The 18,390-nt window shown below is 38.7% G+C and overlaps 1 protein-coding gene across 1 annotated transcript in view; it reads left to right on the forward strand.

The window, feature by feature from the left end:
* LOC128644008 (intersectin-1-like) overlaps window positions 1–14,709 on the forward strand; it is a gene marked incomplete at both ends in the record, with an annotated part of 37,952 nt that extends 23,243 nt beyond the window's left edge. The window contains 3 exons of the mRNA XM_053696773.1: window positions 12,376–12,497; window positions 14,173–14,255; window positions 14,626–14,709. Of these exons, the coding sequence (XP_053552748.1) occupies window positions 12,376–12,497; window positions 14,173–14,255; window positions 14,626–14,709 (289 nt within the window). The remainder of the gene's footprint in view (window positions 1–12,375; window positions 12,498–14,172; window positions 14,256–14,625) is intronic.
* Window positions 14,710–18,390: the final 3,681 nt, after the last annotated feature.

The following is an 18,390-nucleotide window of genomic DNA, read 5'->3' on the forward strand; positions in this document are numbered from 1 at the left end:
CAAATCATTAAATTTGAAGGTATGGAGATTGAACACTTAATACTTAGTCACAGAGGTTTCTCTGACTCAGTGATTAATACTATGTTACAGGCTCGTAAATCTGTGTCTAGAAAGATTTATTACCGAGTTTGGAAGACTTACATTTCTTGGTGTTCTTCCCATAAATTCTCTTGGCATTCTTTTAGAATTCCTAGAATTTTACAGTTTCTTCAGGATGGTTTGGATAAGGGTTTGTCTGCAAGTTCCTTGAAAGGACAAATCTCTGCTCTTTCTGATCTTTTTCACAGAAAGATTGCTAATCATCCTGATATTCATTGTTTTGTACAGGCTTTGGTTCGTATCAAGCCTGTCATTAAGTCAATCTCTCCTCCTTGGAGTCTTAATTTGGTGCTGAGGGCTTTACAGGCTCCTACGTTTGAACCTATGCATTCTCTGGATATTAAATTACTTTCCTGGAAAGTTTTGTTCCTTTTGGCCATCTCTTCTGCTAGAAGAGTTTCTGAGTTATCTGCTCTTTCTTGTGAATCTCCTTTTCTGATTTTTCATCAGGATAAGGCAGTGTTGCGGACTTCATTTAATTTTTTACCTAAAGTTGTGAATTCTAACAACATTAGTAGAGAAATTGTTGTCCCTTCATTGTGTCCTAATCCTAAGAATTCTCTGGAGAGATTCTTTGGATGTAGTAAGAGCTTTGAAATATTATGTTGAAGCTACTAAAGCAAACAGAAAAAACACAGAGCGCAACCACAACTCAAGGTAAAAGTTTTTAACATTAGGTATGGCGCTATCAATCTGATTGCACTTACAAGATGTTTGTTACAATATCGCCTTTGATATGCAATTCTCCGGCTACACCAAAGTTCTTTCACTCCTGACGTCACTTCCACTTCTATTGTATCCAAGCGTCTATGTGAAAGTCAGTAGCGCTGATGCGTATCACTACCGGTGGCAGTTTGTTTCCGTAACAGCAACTTGTGTGTGTAGGAACAAAGGTCTGTAGTATTGTCCTCCGTCTACGCGTTTCATCCGATTGGTACAGACTTTCTCAAGACCCAGGACTCATGACATGAGTCCTGGGTCTTGAGAAAGTCCGTACCAATCGGAGAATTGCATATCAAAGGCGATATTGTAACAAACATCTTGTAAGTGCAATCAGATTGATAGCGCCATACCTAATATTAAAAACTTTTACCTTGAGTTGCGGTTGCGCTCTGTGTTTTTTCTGTTTGCAGTATCGATTGGGCTGGGCGCTCTTTAGCGTCCAGCAACTAAGACAGCAGCACCGCATTCAAGAACAGAGAGAGGAGGAAGCCGGATCATACCAAACAGAGCAAACAACGTGGAAACAATTCTATCATACTCCTCGAGTCATTAAGGTAAGAATCATAACATCAACTTATTTAATAAGTATATATATATATATGTTCACAATAATAGGTTTATATGCAGACATAAGTTTGTGGTATATACCAATATTTATTGTCAAAATTGAAAACATCAACATTATCTTGATTTTTACTTTTTCTGCCTAATAAGCTAATTCTGATTAGTTTACATGATAGATCACATATAAGTAATTTGAATTTATCAGATGTGCTGGGGGACTCAAGAAAATGAATTACAACAACTCTGAACCCCAGCAGTTTTCAGTCTGTTAGCGCAGTGTTAGGGAGAGAAGTGTTGAAGCTACTAAAGATTTCAGAAAGACTTCTAGTCTATTGGTTATCTTTTCTGGTTCTAGGAAAGGTCAGAAGGCTTCTGCCATTTCTTTGGCATCTTGGTTAAAGTCTTTGATTCATCATGCTTATGTGGAGTTGGGTAAATCCCCACCTCAAAGGATTACGGCTCATTCTACTAGGTCAGTTTCTACTTCCTGGGCTTTTAGGAATGAAGCTTCTGTTGATCATATTTGCAAAGCAGCAACTTGGTCTTCTTTGCATACTTTTACTAAATTCTACCATTTTGATGTTTTTTCTTCTTCTGAAGCAGTTTTTGGTAGAAAAGTACTTCAGGCAGCTGTTTCAGTTTGATTCTTCTGCTTATAATTTCAGATTTTTTCATTATAAGATTAAAACTTTTTGATTTGGGTTGTGGATTATTTATTCAGCGGAATTCGATGTCTTTATTTTATCCCTCCCTCTCTAGTAACTCTTGCGTGGAAGTTCCACATCTTGGGTATCTGCTATCCCATACGTCACTAGCTCATGGAATCTTGCCAATTACATGAAAGAAAACATAATTTATGTAAGAACTTACCTGATAAATTCATTTCTTTCATATTGGCAAGAGTCCATGAGGCCCACCCTTTTTGTGGTGGTTATGATTTTTTTGTATAAAGCACAATTATTCCAATTCCTTGTTTGATGCTTTCGCTCCTTTCTTATCACCCCACTTCTTGGCTATTCGTTAAAACTGAATTGTGGGTGTGGTGAGGGGTTTATTTATAGGCATTTTGAGGTTTGGGAAACTTTGCCCCTCCTGGTAGGAATGTATATCCCATACGTCACTAGCTCATGGACTCTTGCCAATATGAAAGAAATGAATTTATCAGGTAAGTTCTTACATAAATTATGTTTTTCTTCCTCAGGACATAAAGTCTAGAGGGAAATCTAAAGCTTCTAATCACGTTTGTTCCTTTTGTCAAAATAAGGAACAAAAGGTTGGCATCCTCTGATCAGAAGCAAGGCCTCCTATGGTGTAGTCTGGAGACCTAGTGCTAACTGGAACAAGTCAAAGCAGGGTAAGAAATCTATCCCTACTACCAATATTGCATGTAGTTGCGACCCCCTGATCCAGAAGGTCTGGTATGGGGCAGATTAAGCCTCTTTCAGGAGGCTTGGTTTCAGTCTATTCTAGATCCCTCGGTTCTGAATATAGTTTCTCAGGGATATTAAATATGATTCCGAACAAGGCCTCCCAGATGAAGGTTTTTTTCTGTCCAATGTTCCGAGGAATACTGTAAAAACTGAAGCTTTTTTCAAGTCTGTCTCAGACATGGAAGCAATGGGAGTGTTTGTTCAGCAAGGGCAGTTTATGTCCACAATAAATTTAAAGAATGCATACCTTTATGTTCCAATTTCCAGTTTCTGAGGTTTGCCTTTCTGGATAGGCAATTTCAGTTTGTTACTCTACCATTTGGTCTGGCTACAGCTCCAAGAATATTCACAAAGGTGTTCTCATTACCCTTTTGTGTGTCATCAGGTCTCAGGGTATTGCATTATTTCCATACCTGGATGACATCTTGGTTCATGCTCCGTCTGTCCTTTAGCAGAATTCCTACACCAACCGACTTGCTGTTTCTTCAACAGCATGGTTGGAAGATCAATTTTCCAAAAATGTCTTTGGTTCCTCAGAGAAAGGTAACTTTTTGGGGTTTTAAAATAGATTCAGTCTCCATGAGTCTTTCTGTAACACAGCAGAGAAGGTTAAAATGTGTTTCAGAACCTACAGTCTCTCTCTTTTCCCTTGGTTTCTCTTTGTATGAAAGTCCTAGGTTCCATGATTGCAGCTTCAGATGCAATTCCATTTGCAAGCTTTCACTTGAGGCCTCTTCATCTTTGTATGCTGTGTCAATGGTGCAGAGATTAAACTCAGCTGTCTCAAAGGAAATTTTTAGATCCCAGTAAAAAGTCAGTCTCTAACTTGGTGGCTGGACCATCAATTTATTACTCAGGGGGCTTCTTTTGCTCGTCCTACTTGGACTGTGATCACTACAGAAGCCTCTCAGGGTGAGGAGCTATTTGAAAGCACAGGGGGTTAGGGATCCTCAGGAGGGGAGGTTACAAATCAATGTTCTAGTTCTCCATGCATTTTTCAATGCTCTTAAGCTTGGTCTCTGTTGAAAAAAGAATCTCATCTCCGTTTCCAGACAGACAATGTCACAGAAGTAGCTTATGTCAACCATCAGGGCGGAACTCACAGTTCCCAAGCAATGATGGAGGTGTCTCAAATTGTAAAGGGCTGTGTAGTTAAATAACCTCTTTGTTATTGGAGATCGATATGAATCTCAATTGTAGCAACTACCTTTAATAATATGAGTTTGTTTCACCTTAGTATATACTTCCAATGTGGATGGAAGCAGATTAACTGCATATGATCATTTGAACTCTCTGTGGATAATCACAGGAGCTATAATGAGTAATCAGAGTGAGCAGCAAACAGGAATCCTCAATCAGTTTTTTACTGAACAGGCACAGGGTAATGCGTTAGGAAACCTGCCTGAAATAGCTTGCGGAGTCGTGCTGCACAGCTTAGGTATCAGCTGTGAATCGGAGCCGAGTGACGTGGATGACGTTACGGAGGCGGGGCTTAGTTCCGTAGTAATGGTCTGGAGTGTGACGGATAGTTATAGCCAAAAGAAACCCCCAGTAAGTAGATGATCAAGGTGAATGGGGTATATTGTTAACTAGTTAGGAGTGCTGTATGTCCAAACAAGATCTCAGAGACACTGAGTTACGTTAGTAGCGCTTCTGTACAAACCATACTAGGGCAACAACTGTTATCTGATGTTGTGAAAAGTTCTTCAGAATGCCTTGAATAGATAGTTGTAATCCAGTCAGGGTATAGTAGCATAAACTGGAGTTAATCTCCTCCTTGGTAGCGTTCAGCACGTTCACCTCCTTGAAGTCTAATTCAATACTAAACACCTGTTTACAGGAAACAGGATACCTTTAAAGGCAAAGTGGGATGGGCTATTGCTAGGTGCAAGACGAATCCTGACATGTCCCCCCACTTAAGCAAGCTGTCCCACAGCTTGAGGTCGCGGATGGTCAGGGAACTGCCTATGGAACTGCGAGACCAGTTTAGGTGCGGAGATGTTAGAAGAAGGTTCCCAGGTGTCATCGTCTTTTTTTCCGTGTAGTTCTTCCAGCGTACCAAATACTGCAAAGTACCCCTGTACAACCTAGAATCCAGCAGACTGTCAACCTCATACTCCTGAGTGTCCTGTAGGATGGGTGTGGGCGGTAAAATAGGAGTCATATTTCTAGGTGGTTTGGCTGGTTTCAGTAGAGAAACATGAAACGTCGGGTGAAGTTTCATAGTTGGAGGTAGTGTCAAGGTCACTACGTTTCGATTGATAATTTTCGCAATCCGAAATGGTCCAATAAACAAGCCTCCCAATTTCTTACTGGGTACTTGTAATTTCAGATTTTTTGTGGACAACCAAACATAATCTCCTACAACGTAAGATGGTGACGGACGTCTTCATAGATTGTAATATCGTTTTTTGTGAATTTTCTGCAATGATTATATTCTGTCGTAATTGATTGAAGTTTTCAAGCAGTGAGTTATGGAATTCATCGACTAACGGAGAGGGTGATGGAGTCAAGTCAGTCAAAAGCATTTTTGGATGGTACCCATAGTTCGCAAAGAACGGAGACAACTTAGTAGATGAGTTGGTGGCATTATTATAAGCAAATTCTGCTAATGGAATGTATTGAAGCCAGTTTTGCTGGTGATGAGAGCAGTAACAACGGATGTATTGTTCTAACCATTGATTAATTTTCTCTGTCTGGCCGTTGGTTTGAGGATGAAAAGAAGTCGAGTACCTATGGTCTATATGGAGTTTCTCACACAGTTTCCTCCAGAAGTTTGACGTAAATTGGATTCCACGATCAGTGGTTATTATGTGTGGTATACCGTGGAGTCTGACAACATGTTTCATGAATAGATCTGCTGTTTCAGTAGATGTGGGCAATTTATGATAGGGTATAAAATGACCCATCTTCGTAATAAGGTCTATTACTACAAGGATGGTGTTTTGATTGCCAGATAAAGGTAATTCAACAATGAAATCCATCCCTATATGTTGCCATGATTTTGTTGGTGGTGTACTTGGCATGAGTAAGCCGTAGGGTTTATGTTTCTCTGGTTTAGAGATGGTGCAAATGTGACAGGTGTCAATATACTTTGAAATGGATCTCCTCATGGAGGGCCACCAAAATTGCCTTGGAATATTGTCCATTGTCTTGTTTACCCCCAGATGTCCAGAGATGGGTGAATCATGGTAAAACTTAAGAATGGGTTCCACTAATTCTCGAGGTAGATAGACTTTATTGTCATGGTAATAGAGTCCATCAGCCTGTAAAGACACCATAGTATGTGGAATTTCCATGTCCTGTATTAGTGCCTTGCGTATTGCGTATTAGCTGTTATAATATCCTGTTTTGTAGTCAGAATTATAAACCTTTCAGCAGGAATGATAGTAGATGGAGTTTGGATAGGTGTAGGTTTGTTGTCCTTCCTTGATAAGGCATCTGCCTTGCCGTTTTTGAGGGCTGGTCGGTATATGATATGAAAATCGAATCGGGAGAAATACAGACTCCAACTAACCTGTCTTGCCGAAAGAGTCTTATTTTTTTGAAGGAATTCCAGATTCTTGTGGTCAGTATAAATGATTATCGGAGTAGTTGTGCCTTCTAGGAGGTGTCTCCAATGTTCTAATGAATTCCTTATGGCTAAAAGCTCTTTATCCCCGATGGAATAATTCATCTCAGCAGGACTCATGATTTTGGAATAATAGGAGACCGGGTGTAATGGTGTATCTATTGCCTCTCTGTGTGAAAGTACTGCACCAATTGCATAATCTGATGAATCCACTTCAAGAATATACTGCAATTTTGGATTTGGAAAACGTAGTATGGGTGCAGTTGTGAATCGTTGTTTGAGATAGTTAAAAGTTTCTGTAGCTGTAGGTGTCCATTGAAACGGAATTGTCAAACTAATGAGTCTTGTTAGCGGTTTTTCTATTTTGGAGTAATTCTTTATAAATTTTCTGTAATAGTTTGCGATTACCAAAAATTGTTGCAACTCTTTTTTTGTTGTAGGTTGTTTCCATTCTATCTGAATCTTGTTATCCTGCATCTGAATTCCAGAAGGACTGTTATGATAACCGAGGAATGATACTTCGTTGGTATGAAACAAACATTTTTCCGGCTTGTCATATGTTGATGGGATCTCAGTCTTAATAATACCTTCCTGACGTCCTTAATATGTTGTTCCATTGAATTTGAATATATGAGAGTATCATCGAGGTAGATCACGATACATATGTCTAGAAGATCTCTGAATATTTCCTTGATGAAATGTTGGAAAGTGGCTGGCGCATTGCAAAGGCCAAACGGCATGACCAAATACTCGAATAAACCATATCTGGTCCTAAATGCGGTCAGCCACTCATCTCCCTCTCTAATGCGGATGGGGTTGTAAGCGCCTTGTAAATCCAGCTTTGTGAAAACCTTGGCATCTCGTAGTCATTCTATAAGTTTGTGTATCAATGGGAGGGGATACCTGTTTTTAATAGTTCTTTTATTTAATTCTCTATAGTCTATAATCGGTCTTAAGGATGAGTCTTTATTCCGGACGAAAAACATTCCCGCTCCTGCGGGTGAAGTAGACGGTCTGATGAAACCTTTCCTCAAATTGTCTTCTAGGTATTCTTTCAGATGTGTCAACTCTGGTTGGCTGAGTGGATATAAATGCCCGCAAGGTATAGATGACCCAGGATGTAATTCGATTGGGCAATCATACTTGCGATGAGGTGGTAGAGTTTCTGCCATCTTTTTACTAAATACGTCTTGGAAATCAATATATTGTGGTGGTAAATTCAGAGTAGTTTCAGGAATCTGTATTAGTAGATCCCGTGGATAACAAGTTTGTTGACAAAAGCTGGACTTTAAATCAACAACCAAGGTTTTCTAATTTATGGAAGGCTGATGTAACTGCAACCAGTCTAACCCTAGAACAACTGGGAATAAGGGTGATGGCAATACATCAAATACTAGATACTCAGTATGTCCTGTGTGAGTAGTTACAAGTAAAGGAATAGTGTTATGAGTTATGGGACCTGTTGATATTGTAGTACCATCAATAACTCGAATCACAACGGGGTTTTGCTTAACCACAAGTGGAATTTTATTATTTACAGTGAAAGTACTATCTATACAATTCCCTGAAGCCCCGGAGTCTATGATTGCTTCAATTCTCGTTCTGTTTTGGTCCCACTTTAGGAATAAAGAAAGGTGACAGTGATTTGGTTTTAGCTCTTTAGTCATAGCAGAATGTATATCTCTTAACTTACTTCTTTTGGAGCGTAAAAGTAGTGGGCAATCCTTCACGCTATGACTGGGGTTAGCGCAGTACATGCATAATTGTTGAGACCTTCGCCGGTTCCTCTCTTCTGATGATAGCGGTCCTCGGATAACCCCTATGTCCATTGCTTCAGGAGAATTTTTTGTAGTGGTGTGAGTGAGAGGGGAATCTGGATATTGGGTTCGTGGCAGCCGAGGGGTGTAGTCAAGCGTTTGGCGTTCTGTCTTTCTCTCTCTGAGTCACCTGTCGATTTGTACCACTAATTTCATTAGATCTTCTAGCATCTTGGGAAGGTCTGTGCGTGTAAGCTCATCTTTTATAAGGTCTGACAACCCCAGCCTAAACTGGTTTTTCAAGACTAATGAGTTCCACTGTGAATCAGTAGCGTAGCGTTTAAATTCCGTAATGTATTCTTCAGCATTTTTCTTTCCTTGCTTTAGTGCACGCATTTTTGTTTCTGCTGTGTTCTGGATATTGATATCTTGATAAAGATCATCCATTGCTTTAAAGAATTCATCTAATGAGCTCAAAATCGTCATTCTCATAGAATTGATCGGCCCATGCCCTGGGTTCTCCTCTTAGAAAGGAAATAACTGTTAGCACCTTTGTTTTATCTGTATTGTATGTTTTTACCCTTAAGTCAAACAATAAATTACAAGCATTTTTGAACTATCTATATAATTTCCTATCTCCATGAAATGTATCCGGTTGAGATACTATTGGATCTGGGATAGTATCAGTTAAACTTGTTTTAATGCGTTATTGAATCTTTAATGATTTTATGCAAAGTCTGGTTTTACAGCCTCAGTTCCCTTAATCCTTGATTAAGTTGGTCAACACGTTGTGAAATATATATACAAATTGTGGCAGTTCTGCTGGATCCATTCCTTTTCTTTTTTTGGGCTTAGTATTCTGTAAAGGACTGTGTAGTTAAATAACCTCTTTGTTATTGGAGATCGATATGAATTTCAATTGCAGCAACTACCTTTAATAATATGAGTTTTTCACCTTAGTATATACTTCCAATGTGGATGGAAGCAGATTAACTGACAGTGATTTCTATATTTAGAAGTGCATATGATCAATTGAACTCTCTGTGGATAATCACAGGAGCTATAATGAGTAATCAGAGTGAGCAGCAAACAGGAATCCTCAATCAGTTATTTACTGAACAGGCACAGGGTAATGCGTTATGAAACCTGCCTGAAATAGCTTGCAGAGTCTTGCTGCACAGCTTAGGTATCAGCTGTGAATCGGAGATGAGTGATGCGGATGACGTCACAGAGGCGGGGCTTAGTTCCGTAGTAACGGTCTGGAGTGTGACGGATAGTTATAGCCACAAGAAACCCCCGGTAAGTAGATGATCAAGGAAGACAAGCCTTAAGGTGATTGGGGTATATTGTTAACTAGTTAGGAGTGCTGTATGTCCAAACAAGATCTCAGAGACACTGAGTTAGGTTAGTAGCGCTTCTGGTACAAACCATACTAGGGCAACAACTGTTATCTGATGTTGTGAAAAGTTCTTCAGAATGCCTTGAATAGATAGTTGTAATCCAGTCAGGGTATAGTAGCATAAACTCGAGTTAATCTCCTCCTTGGTAGCGTTCAGCACGTTCACCTCCTTGGTAGCGTTCAGCACGTTCACCTCCTTGAAGTCTAATTCAATATTAAAGACCTGTTTACAGGAAACAGGATACCTTTAAAGGCAAAGTGGGATGGGCTATTGCTAGGTGCAAGACGAATCCTGACACAAATTCTCTCGTGGGCAGACTGTATAGTCTCTGCAATCCATATTCCAGGGGTGAACAACTGGGAAGCAGACTTTCTCAGTAGTCAATCTCTACATCCAGGGGTGTGATCTCTTCACCAGGTTGTGTTTAATCTGATTGTGGATCTTTGGGGTCTCTCAGAGAGAGATCTGATGGCGTCTCATTTGAATAACAAACTTCCCAGGTACTTTGCGAGGTCCAGGAATCCTCAGGCCGAGTAAGTGGATGTTCTAGTAGTTCTGTCTCAAGGTCTGTTTTTCCATCCGGATCTCAAGTCTCTGAACTTGATGGCATGGAAATTGTCTGTTTAGTCCTTAAACATAATGATTTCTCTGGTTCTGTGATTAAAACCTTGATTCAGTCTTGTAAGCCTGTAACTAGGAGAATCTATCACAAGATCTGGAAGGCCTTTATTTCTTGGTGTACAGATCAGGGTTTTTCCTTGCATTCTTTCAGAATTCCCAGGATTTTGCAGTTATTGCAGGATGGTCTGAATAAGGAGCTATCTGCCAGTTCTCTGACAAGGCAGATTTCTGCTCTTTCAGTTTTGTTCTACAGGAAGATTGCTAATCTTCATAATATTAATAGTATTGTTTAGGCTCTGGTCCATATTAAACCTGTAATCAAGCCAATTTCTCCTCCATAGAATTTTAACTTGGCGTTAAGGGTTTTTCAGGCTCCTTTTTTTGAGCCTATGCATAAGGTGGATATTAAACTACTTTCTTGGAAAGCGTTGCTTCTTTTGGCAGTTTCTTCTGCTAGAAGTTTCTAAGTTATCTTCTCTTTCTTGTGATCCTCCTTATCTGATTTTTCATCAGGATAAGGCTTTTTAACTGACTTCATTTTTTTTAATTTTTTTTTGCCTAAGGTTATTTCTTCAGATAACTTAACAAGAATGATTGTTGTTTCTTCTTTGTCTCCTAATCCTAAGAATGCTTCAGAGAGATCCTTGCATTTGTTGGACGTTGTTTGTGCATTGAAATCTTACATTTATGCTACTAAGGACATTCGAAAAACTTCTAGTTTGTTCAGTCATTTTTCTGGTCCTAGGAAGGATCAGAAAGTTTCTACTGTTTCATTGGTCTCTTAGTTGTATTCACAAAGCTTATTTGGAGGAAGGTCAGCCTCCAATACAGCAGATTACTGGGCTTTCAAGAATGATGATTCAGTTAAACAGATTTGTATGGCAGCTACTTGGTCTTCTTTGCATACTTTTACAAAATTCTACCATTTTGATATTTTTGTCCACAAGACCTCACCCTATCTTTTTTTCTGGTAGTAGTTTGTATTTTTTAGCACCTCTTTTTCCCAACTCCTATTTTTGTTGTTCTGTATTTCCCTTTTCTACCTCTTAATCGCTTGGCTATTTATCAGACTAGCTTCTATAGAGATTGAAGGGGATTTATAGGGCTCTTGGAGTTTGGGAATCTTTACCTCCTCTTAATGGTCAGGAAAGATAATTCCCAGGAGTAAATGATTGTGGACTCTCACCACCATGAAAGAAATTATTTTATCAGGTAGGTATAATTTATGTGTGGTGCACAGCTGCAAATAGTGGCTTACTAATTACCAAAACATTGGAAAACACATACATGTCTGGTAATTTTGTTCACAGGGGATCCAAGAGAAGCTTTTACAAACAAGTTGTGGGTATAATTTTTTTTCATTGAGAAACATAAAGTTTGTAGGAAAATCTATGATTTTTCCCCCCGATTACATTTGGCATAAAATATAACAAAAATGGGCATAGATCAATACCCGGGGTTGTCTACTTTAAATATATATATAAAGCTTTGGAGGTCAATTTTAAGAATTCAGGCAGTTAAGCTATACTAAATTAGAGATACTCCATTGCATCATTTTAAAACAAGATATACATAGCCGCAGATGAAGAAAAATGGAAGGGTTAGTTACCGCATTTGGTCAAATGGGACAAGCCCAGGTACCATGTCAAGGTCCCTTCCAAAAACCCTGGACCCTTCCATTTTTGCTTTTATTCTTAGCTGAGAGCTTGTGAGTGAGTGCTGGACTTTCACTGCGTGTTGTATTAATTTGTTTTGTAATTTTCCCTATGGTTCTTGCACCCAGACCTGTCAGGGGTTAACTACCTGTGACTCTGGGGACAGCACAGCTACCTGTGAGTGCGAGTGAGCACCCAGGGCTGAGCATGTTGCAGGGTTATGGGATGTGTACCCAGTCCGGTCTGAGAGTGCAGTCCCCTTCCGTGTTTTGTGTATATATATATATATTTATACATTTCATATGTATTTCAGTTTTCCTGGTATTTTGGCACATTTTTCCTCTCTGGTCATGAAGGGGGTTAAACTCTGCAACTGGTTTAAAATGTGATTGGAAACACAATAAGGGGGAAACTATTTTACACTGTCCCTATAAAGCAGCCTTTTTTTTACATTGTAAAGTGTTTTGTAAAAGTATGCTGGGTCAGTAAAGCCTCACTATACTTTTCTCTTACATGTCCATTTTCATTATATTGATGTTCTTATACATTTTGCAGCCTATTTTTCTGAATGAAGTTCTTGTGAAGCTGCCTACAGACCCTTCTGGAGATGAGCCTATCTTCCACATTTCTCACATTGACAGAGTTTACACGTTACGTGCTGAAAGCATAAATGAGAGGTACGTTGGAAAATAGAGCTCATGACACCATGAGGGCTGAAGATTTTATCCCACTTAGTAAAACATGGATTAAATAAGGAGAGGCAGTATATAGACCAACATGTTGCTTTGTATGCTTTTACTAAACCTGAAATATCCGTAAACTAAAATGCATGTTTACTATTCTAAAATAACTGCATCTAGTTTTGGTAGACTAAGAAGTTATTAGGTGCACACTAGTGAAGTACCTGCTAATGATAACAGTATGTTATAATAGAAAATACTACATGTAAGGTAGTAAAACATATTATTTTAACATGATATCAAACCTTACCACTTAAATGCTTGCCCCAAATTTAAAGGGACACTCAACACCAGGATTTTTATTGTTTTAAAAGATAGATAATCCCTTAATTACCCATTCCCCAGTTTTGCATAACCAACACAGTTATATTAATACAGGTAGCCGGGGTTAGGTTCCAGGAGGCATGGTTGTAGGTCGAAACTGTTGTAAATTGAAACCCAATTTATAATGTAGATCAATGGGAAGTGAGGGAGTTAGGTTCCAGGCCCCTCTCAAAATTGTCATAAGTAACACCTAATACATTATTTTTAAAGCTTTGAAATGAAGACTTTAAATGCTAAGCAGCATTATAAACCTAATAATATAGATTGTATCATCATCAAACTAAGTTTAATGAACAAAAACAATTGCTAACAGCACCTAATTAAATAATCACACAGCAGACTGCATCATCATCAAACTAAGTTTAATGAACAAAAACATTTTTTACTTGCATTTTTCTGCAATCGGTTCTCTGCATTGTTAGCATGTTAGATAATATTGGGTCTGCACCTATTCTATGCATTTCAATCTGCAGTGATTAATAGGCAGTTAGGCACCCTCACCTCAAGCAGCTAGACAGGAAGATAATAGGGAAGTGGCTGCTAAATCTTGTTGCTCTGTGTACACAGATCAATTTCAGTTTGTTAAGTTGCATAACTTTGCTGCAAAACAAGTGGACAGCACCACCTACTGGCTATTTTAATTAGTGCACTGCTTTCCAAAGCTTTTCAATAGCAGTCACATGACTGAAAACAAAAGGTTGTTATTCTAAAACGGCGCAAATTGAACCGGCGTAAATCGAGGGCCACCTGTACACGTTTTACCTCTGAAATTACCTTGTATCTAAGCCTCTGCAGACCGCCCCTTTTTCAGTTCTTTTGACAGACTTGCATTTTAGCCAATCAGTGCTCACTCCTCTGTAAATTCACGCACATTTGCTCAATCTTATCTATATGAAACACATGAACTAACGCCTCTAGTGGTGAAAAACTGTCAAAATGCATTTAGATTAGAGGCGGCCTTCAAGATCTAAGAAATTAGCATATGAACCTCCAAGGTTTTGCTTTCAACTAAGAATACCAAGAGAACAAAACAAAATTGGTGATAAAAGTAAATTGGAAAGTTGTTTAAAATTACATGCCCTATATGAATCATGAAAGTTGTTTTTTGGACTTGACTGTCCCTTTAAATACAGAATTCTTGACTGGTATGCAATGGTTAAAAAACCCTACACCAAATAGAAATTCTTAAATACAATGCATTGTGTTTTGTGCTGTTTATAAAAAAAAAATTCAAATAAATACAGAAAAATGAATGTGATATATTAAGATTTTTTTATTATTATTCTAGGACTGCCTGGGTACAGAAAATCAAGGCTGCCTCGGAGCTGTACATTGAAACAGAGAAAAGGAAGCGAGAAAAGGCTTATTTGGGTGATTATTATATAGCTCAGAGCAAAATCGGGGTCTCCAAGAACATTTAGAGTGGATATTTGGTATAAACATGATAAATGGGTTTGTGCATTACGCACCCAATGTAGTAGATGGGATAGTCCTACATACTGGGATATGTGCATCACCAGCTTGGCCTAGTCTGTCTGTCTAGAGTTTAATGGAGATACATGTTTTAATCACCAGGTTCCACAATTTACCACCTCAATGGAAACTAACCCTATGTATGTTTTGGAAACTTATTTATAGAGAGTTGTACTTCTTATAACCTTAGTGACTAAAATATTCAGAGATATCCATGCAGTATACGCCTTGTTAGATGAAATATTTTTAAATATTTTTTTTTTATCAGTGCGCTCTCAAAGGGCAACCGGCATTGGAAGACTTATGGTTAATATAGTAGAAGGAATTGAGTTGAAGCCTTGCAGATCACATGGTAAGTCAAACAAAGAACATATATATTGTGTTGTATTGGACATGATAAGTAGAAAATAAGCATCATAGCAGATATATGATTTACTGTTCATTTAGAGGAAAATTTGTTTCATCTTTTTTTTTCTGTTAAAGTGACCGTAAACACCTTTAGATTTTAAAATAAAATGTTTAGCTATGCATAGTAAAAAAATGACTCTATACATTTATGATTTATTTTACCCCTTTCTTTCATCAGATGGGGAGAGTCCACGAGTCATTACATGTGGGAATATCCACCTCCTGACCACTAGGATGAGGCAAAATACACCCCAACACACCAGAGCTTTAAATCCCTCACACTTTCCATGATCCTCAGTCATTCTCTTTTGCTTCCTTGATGAGGAGTGAAATGAAAGGGAAGTGCGAGATCTTCTCATCCTCTAACCGATCTGAGATCTCGCAGTAACCTGTTGTTCAGAGGGCAAGACCAGGGGTTTTTAGCCAGGCACTGAAATGTCTTTTCCCAGTGAAGAAATGTTTCAGGCCTCTCAATTGAAATGTGGATTTATCCATCAATCTCCTGGTCTACAGTGAGCTGCTCCTTGTGCGTCCACAGCCCTCCCCAGGTGAAATGTGTTCTTCCACCAATCCCCTGGGTTGAGATGCTGTTACTAACTTAGATCCTTGGCATCGTGCTCACACTACCTACAATGGAAGCAAGTTGATGCAGCTAAGGTAAGCACAGCGGATGGAGGTGCTCAGAGGTAAGTACCTGCATCTTCATAGCCCACTGGCTATTAGTATAAACATGTTCACGTGGTTCCCATAGTCTGGGGACATCAATTTATACCCCATAAACCTTATACTAGCAGTTAATAGCACTTTGTTTTTTGAGGTTACTGTTGCTTTACATTTGGTGCGGTCAGCTTAGTGTGCTCAGAAGCTGCTTCTGAGCTATGCACAGTGTGTTTTTCTTCACCTACTCTAAAATTCTGATAGTTACCTTTGGGTTTTTAGCTTTAGCGTTCATCGGTAGTGAAGGCGTACTAAAGGTTAACTGTTTTAGACATGCCTTTTTAGCATGTCTTTTTTTGGTGTTATTGTTTTTTCCTGTTCCTGTGTTGCTTTAATATTCTCAGCATGTAGGAAGGTTCTCAGGATTAGTGGAGGTTGTAAGACACTCAGATCATCAGAGATTGGCTTCAAATTTGGGGTACAAATTTTATTTTAAAAAACAATCTGTAAAAACAGAAAAGATGGAGCGCAATAAAGTGCACAGACGATCTAAGTGCAGATAAAACAATACCGACTTATTATAAAAAAGTAAAAAGATGTACACTCACAAAATATACCCTCAAACATATGAGGTATGTAACAGCTTTAGTTAAATTTGTCCTCAAACAACGATCCACATTAGTTATATCATCCCTTATTCTCCTTAGTGCCGTAAATAACCCCTTCAGTGTTTACAGGATGTTGGCAATGTATCGTCTCTTTCAACTTCCCCCAACACTAATAGTACCTCGGGCTCCGGACAAGGGACTCCCCACATGTGTATAAAGCAAACGGAGGTGGTGTAGCTTAGGTAGCGGCCCCTCTGTAAAAGAGCCGGCTCCAGATCTGATGCCACACACAGCTCACCCACATACTCCGTGACGTATAATGGTCGTAGTCTAACGTGTTTTGCAGGACAATATACCTAATGTGGATCCTTGTTTGAGGACAACTTTTAACCAACGCTGTTATATACCTCATATGTTTGAGGGTATATTTTGTGAGTGTACATCTTTTTACTTTTTTATAATAAATCTGTTTTCTTTCATGTAATTAGCAAGAGTCCATGAGCTAGTGACGTATGGGATATACATTCCTACCAGGAGGGGCAAAGTTTCCCAAACCTCAAATGCCTATAAATACACCCCTCACCACACCCACAAATCAGTTTTACAAACTTTGCCTCCTATGGAGGTGGTGAAGTAAGTTTGTGCTAGATTCTACGTTGATATGCGCTCCGCAGCAGGTTGGAGCCCGGTTTTCCTCTCAGCGTGCAGTGAATGTCAGAGGGATGTGAGGAGAGTATTGCCTATTTGGATTCAATGATCTCCTTCTACGGGGTCTATTTCATAGGTTCTCTGTTATCGGTCGTAGAGATTCATCTCTTACCTCCCTTTTCAGATCGACGATATACTCTTATATATACCATTAACTCTACTGATTCTTGTTTCAGTACTGGTTTGGCTTTCTACTACTTGTAGATGAGTGTCCTGGGGTAAGTAAGTCTTATTTTCTGTGACACTCTAAGCTATGGTTGGGCACTTTTATATAAAGTTCTAAATATATGTGTTCAAACATTTATTTGCCTTGTCTCAGGATGTTCAACGTTCCTTATTTGAGACAGTCAGTTTCATATTTGGGATAATGCATATCAATTAATAAATTTTTCTCTTACCTTAAATTTGACTTTTTTCCTGTGGGGTATTAGGCTCGCGGGGGCTGAAAATGCTTCATTTTATTGCGTCATTCTTGGCGCGGATTTTTTTGGCGCAAAAAAAAAAATTCTGTTTCCGGCGTCATACGTGTCGCCGGAAGTTGCGTCATTTTTTTTACGTTTTTTTGCGCCAAAAGTGTTGGCGTTCCGGATGTGGCGTCATTTTTGGCGCCAAAAGCATTTAGGCGCCAAATAATGTGGGTGTCTTTTTTGGCGCTAAAAAATATGGGCGTCACTATTGTCTCCACATTATTTAAGTCTCATTAATTATTGCTTCTGGTTGCTAGAAGCTTGTTTACTAGCATTTTTTCCCATTCCTGAAACTGTCATTTAAGGAATTTGATCAATTTTGCTTTATATGTTGTTTTTTCTATTACATATTGCAAGATGTCTACGATTGACCCTGAGTCAGAAGCCACTTCTGGAAAAATGAGGGTCAATCTATGTCTTTAGCTATTTTAGCTAGAAGAATTTTGTGATTTAAAAAAAAAAAAAAAAAAAAAAGAAAATCCATATTTCTTTTGTTCTAAGATAATCAATTATTTGTTTTATAATTGGATTCAATTCTTAACTGTTACTATGGGCTTCAAGATTGAGTTCTAAGACTAAAACTTTAAGCTTATACTAGTTTGGTTGTTCTTATTAAGGAACGAATTCCTGAGTTCTTTCCCAAGTAACATGTTTATAATTGGGGTTCGAATCAGCTCCCTAATATTGCGATGTACATGCCGTATTCCAGCTTGGCTGGTAAGGGGCAGGTTTAGACTTCTTTGAAATTTATTTGGTTCTATTTTGTTCAAATTTCTTTGATTTTATTCCAGTAAGGCTAACACTTTCTTTAAGTGTGTTTCTGTCCTATATATTTTGGGTACTGTTGAGGCATGGCTGGGCACCCATGGGGTTCAAGCGCTGCTCAGACCTGGAATCTTCTGGGGTATTTCTTCCAGTTCCTTTTTTAGGAACCGGGTTTGGAGTTTTATTCAAACTATTTTGCCTTTTTATGGTCATTGATAGCATTATTTGTTTTCATTAGATACAATAAATGCATATTTTCATTTTTCTGTTTTCATTCAGATTATTTTCTGAGGACGCGGAATCTCATATGATTCACTTGCTCTTCAGGACATAGTTAGAGGATCTTTTTTTTCAAAAGTCCTTGATTCCTCACGTAAGGGTCACCTTTTTTTTAGGTTTCCAGATGGTTTATGTCACTGT

This window comes from Bombina bombina, unplaced genomic scaffold (genome assembly GCF_027579735.1).
Source record: "Bombina bombina isolate aBomBom1 unplaced genomic scaffold, aBomBom1.pri scaffold_1455, whole genome shotgun sequence".
In the NCBI taxonomy this organism is placed as follows: domain Eukaryota; kingdom Metazoa; phylum Chordata; class Amphibia; order Anura; family Bombinatoridae; genus Bombina; species Bombina bombina.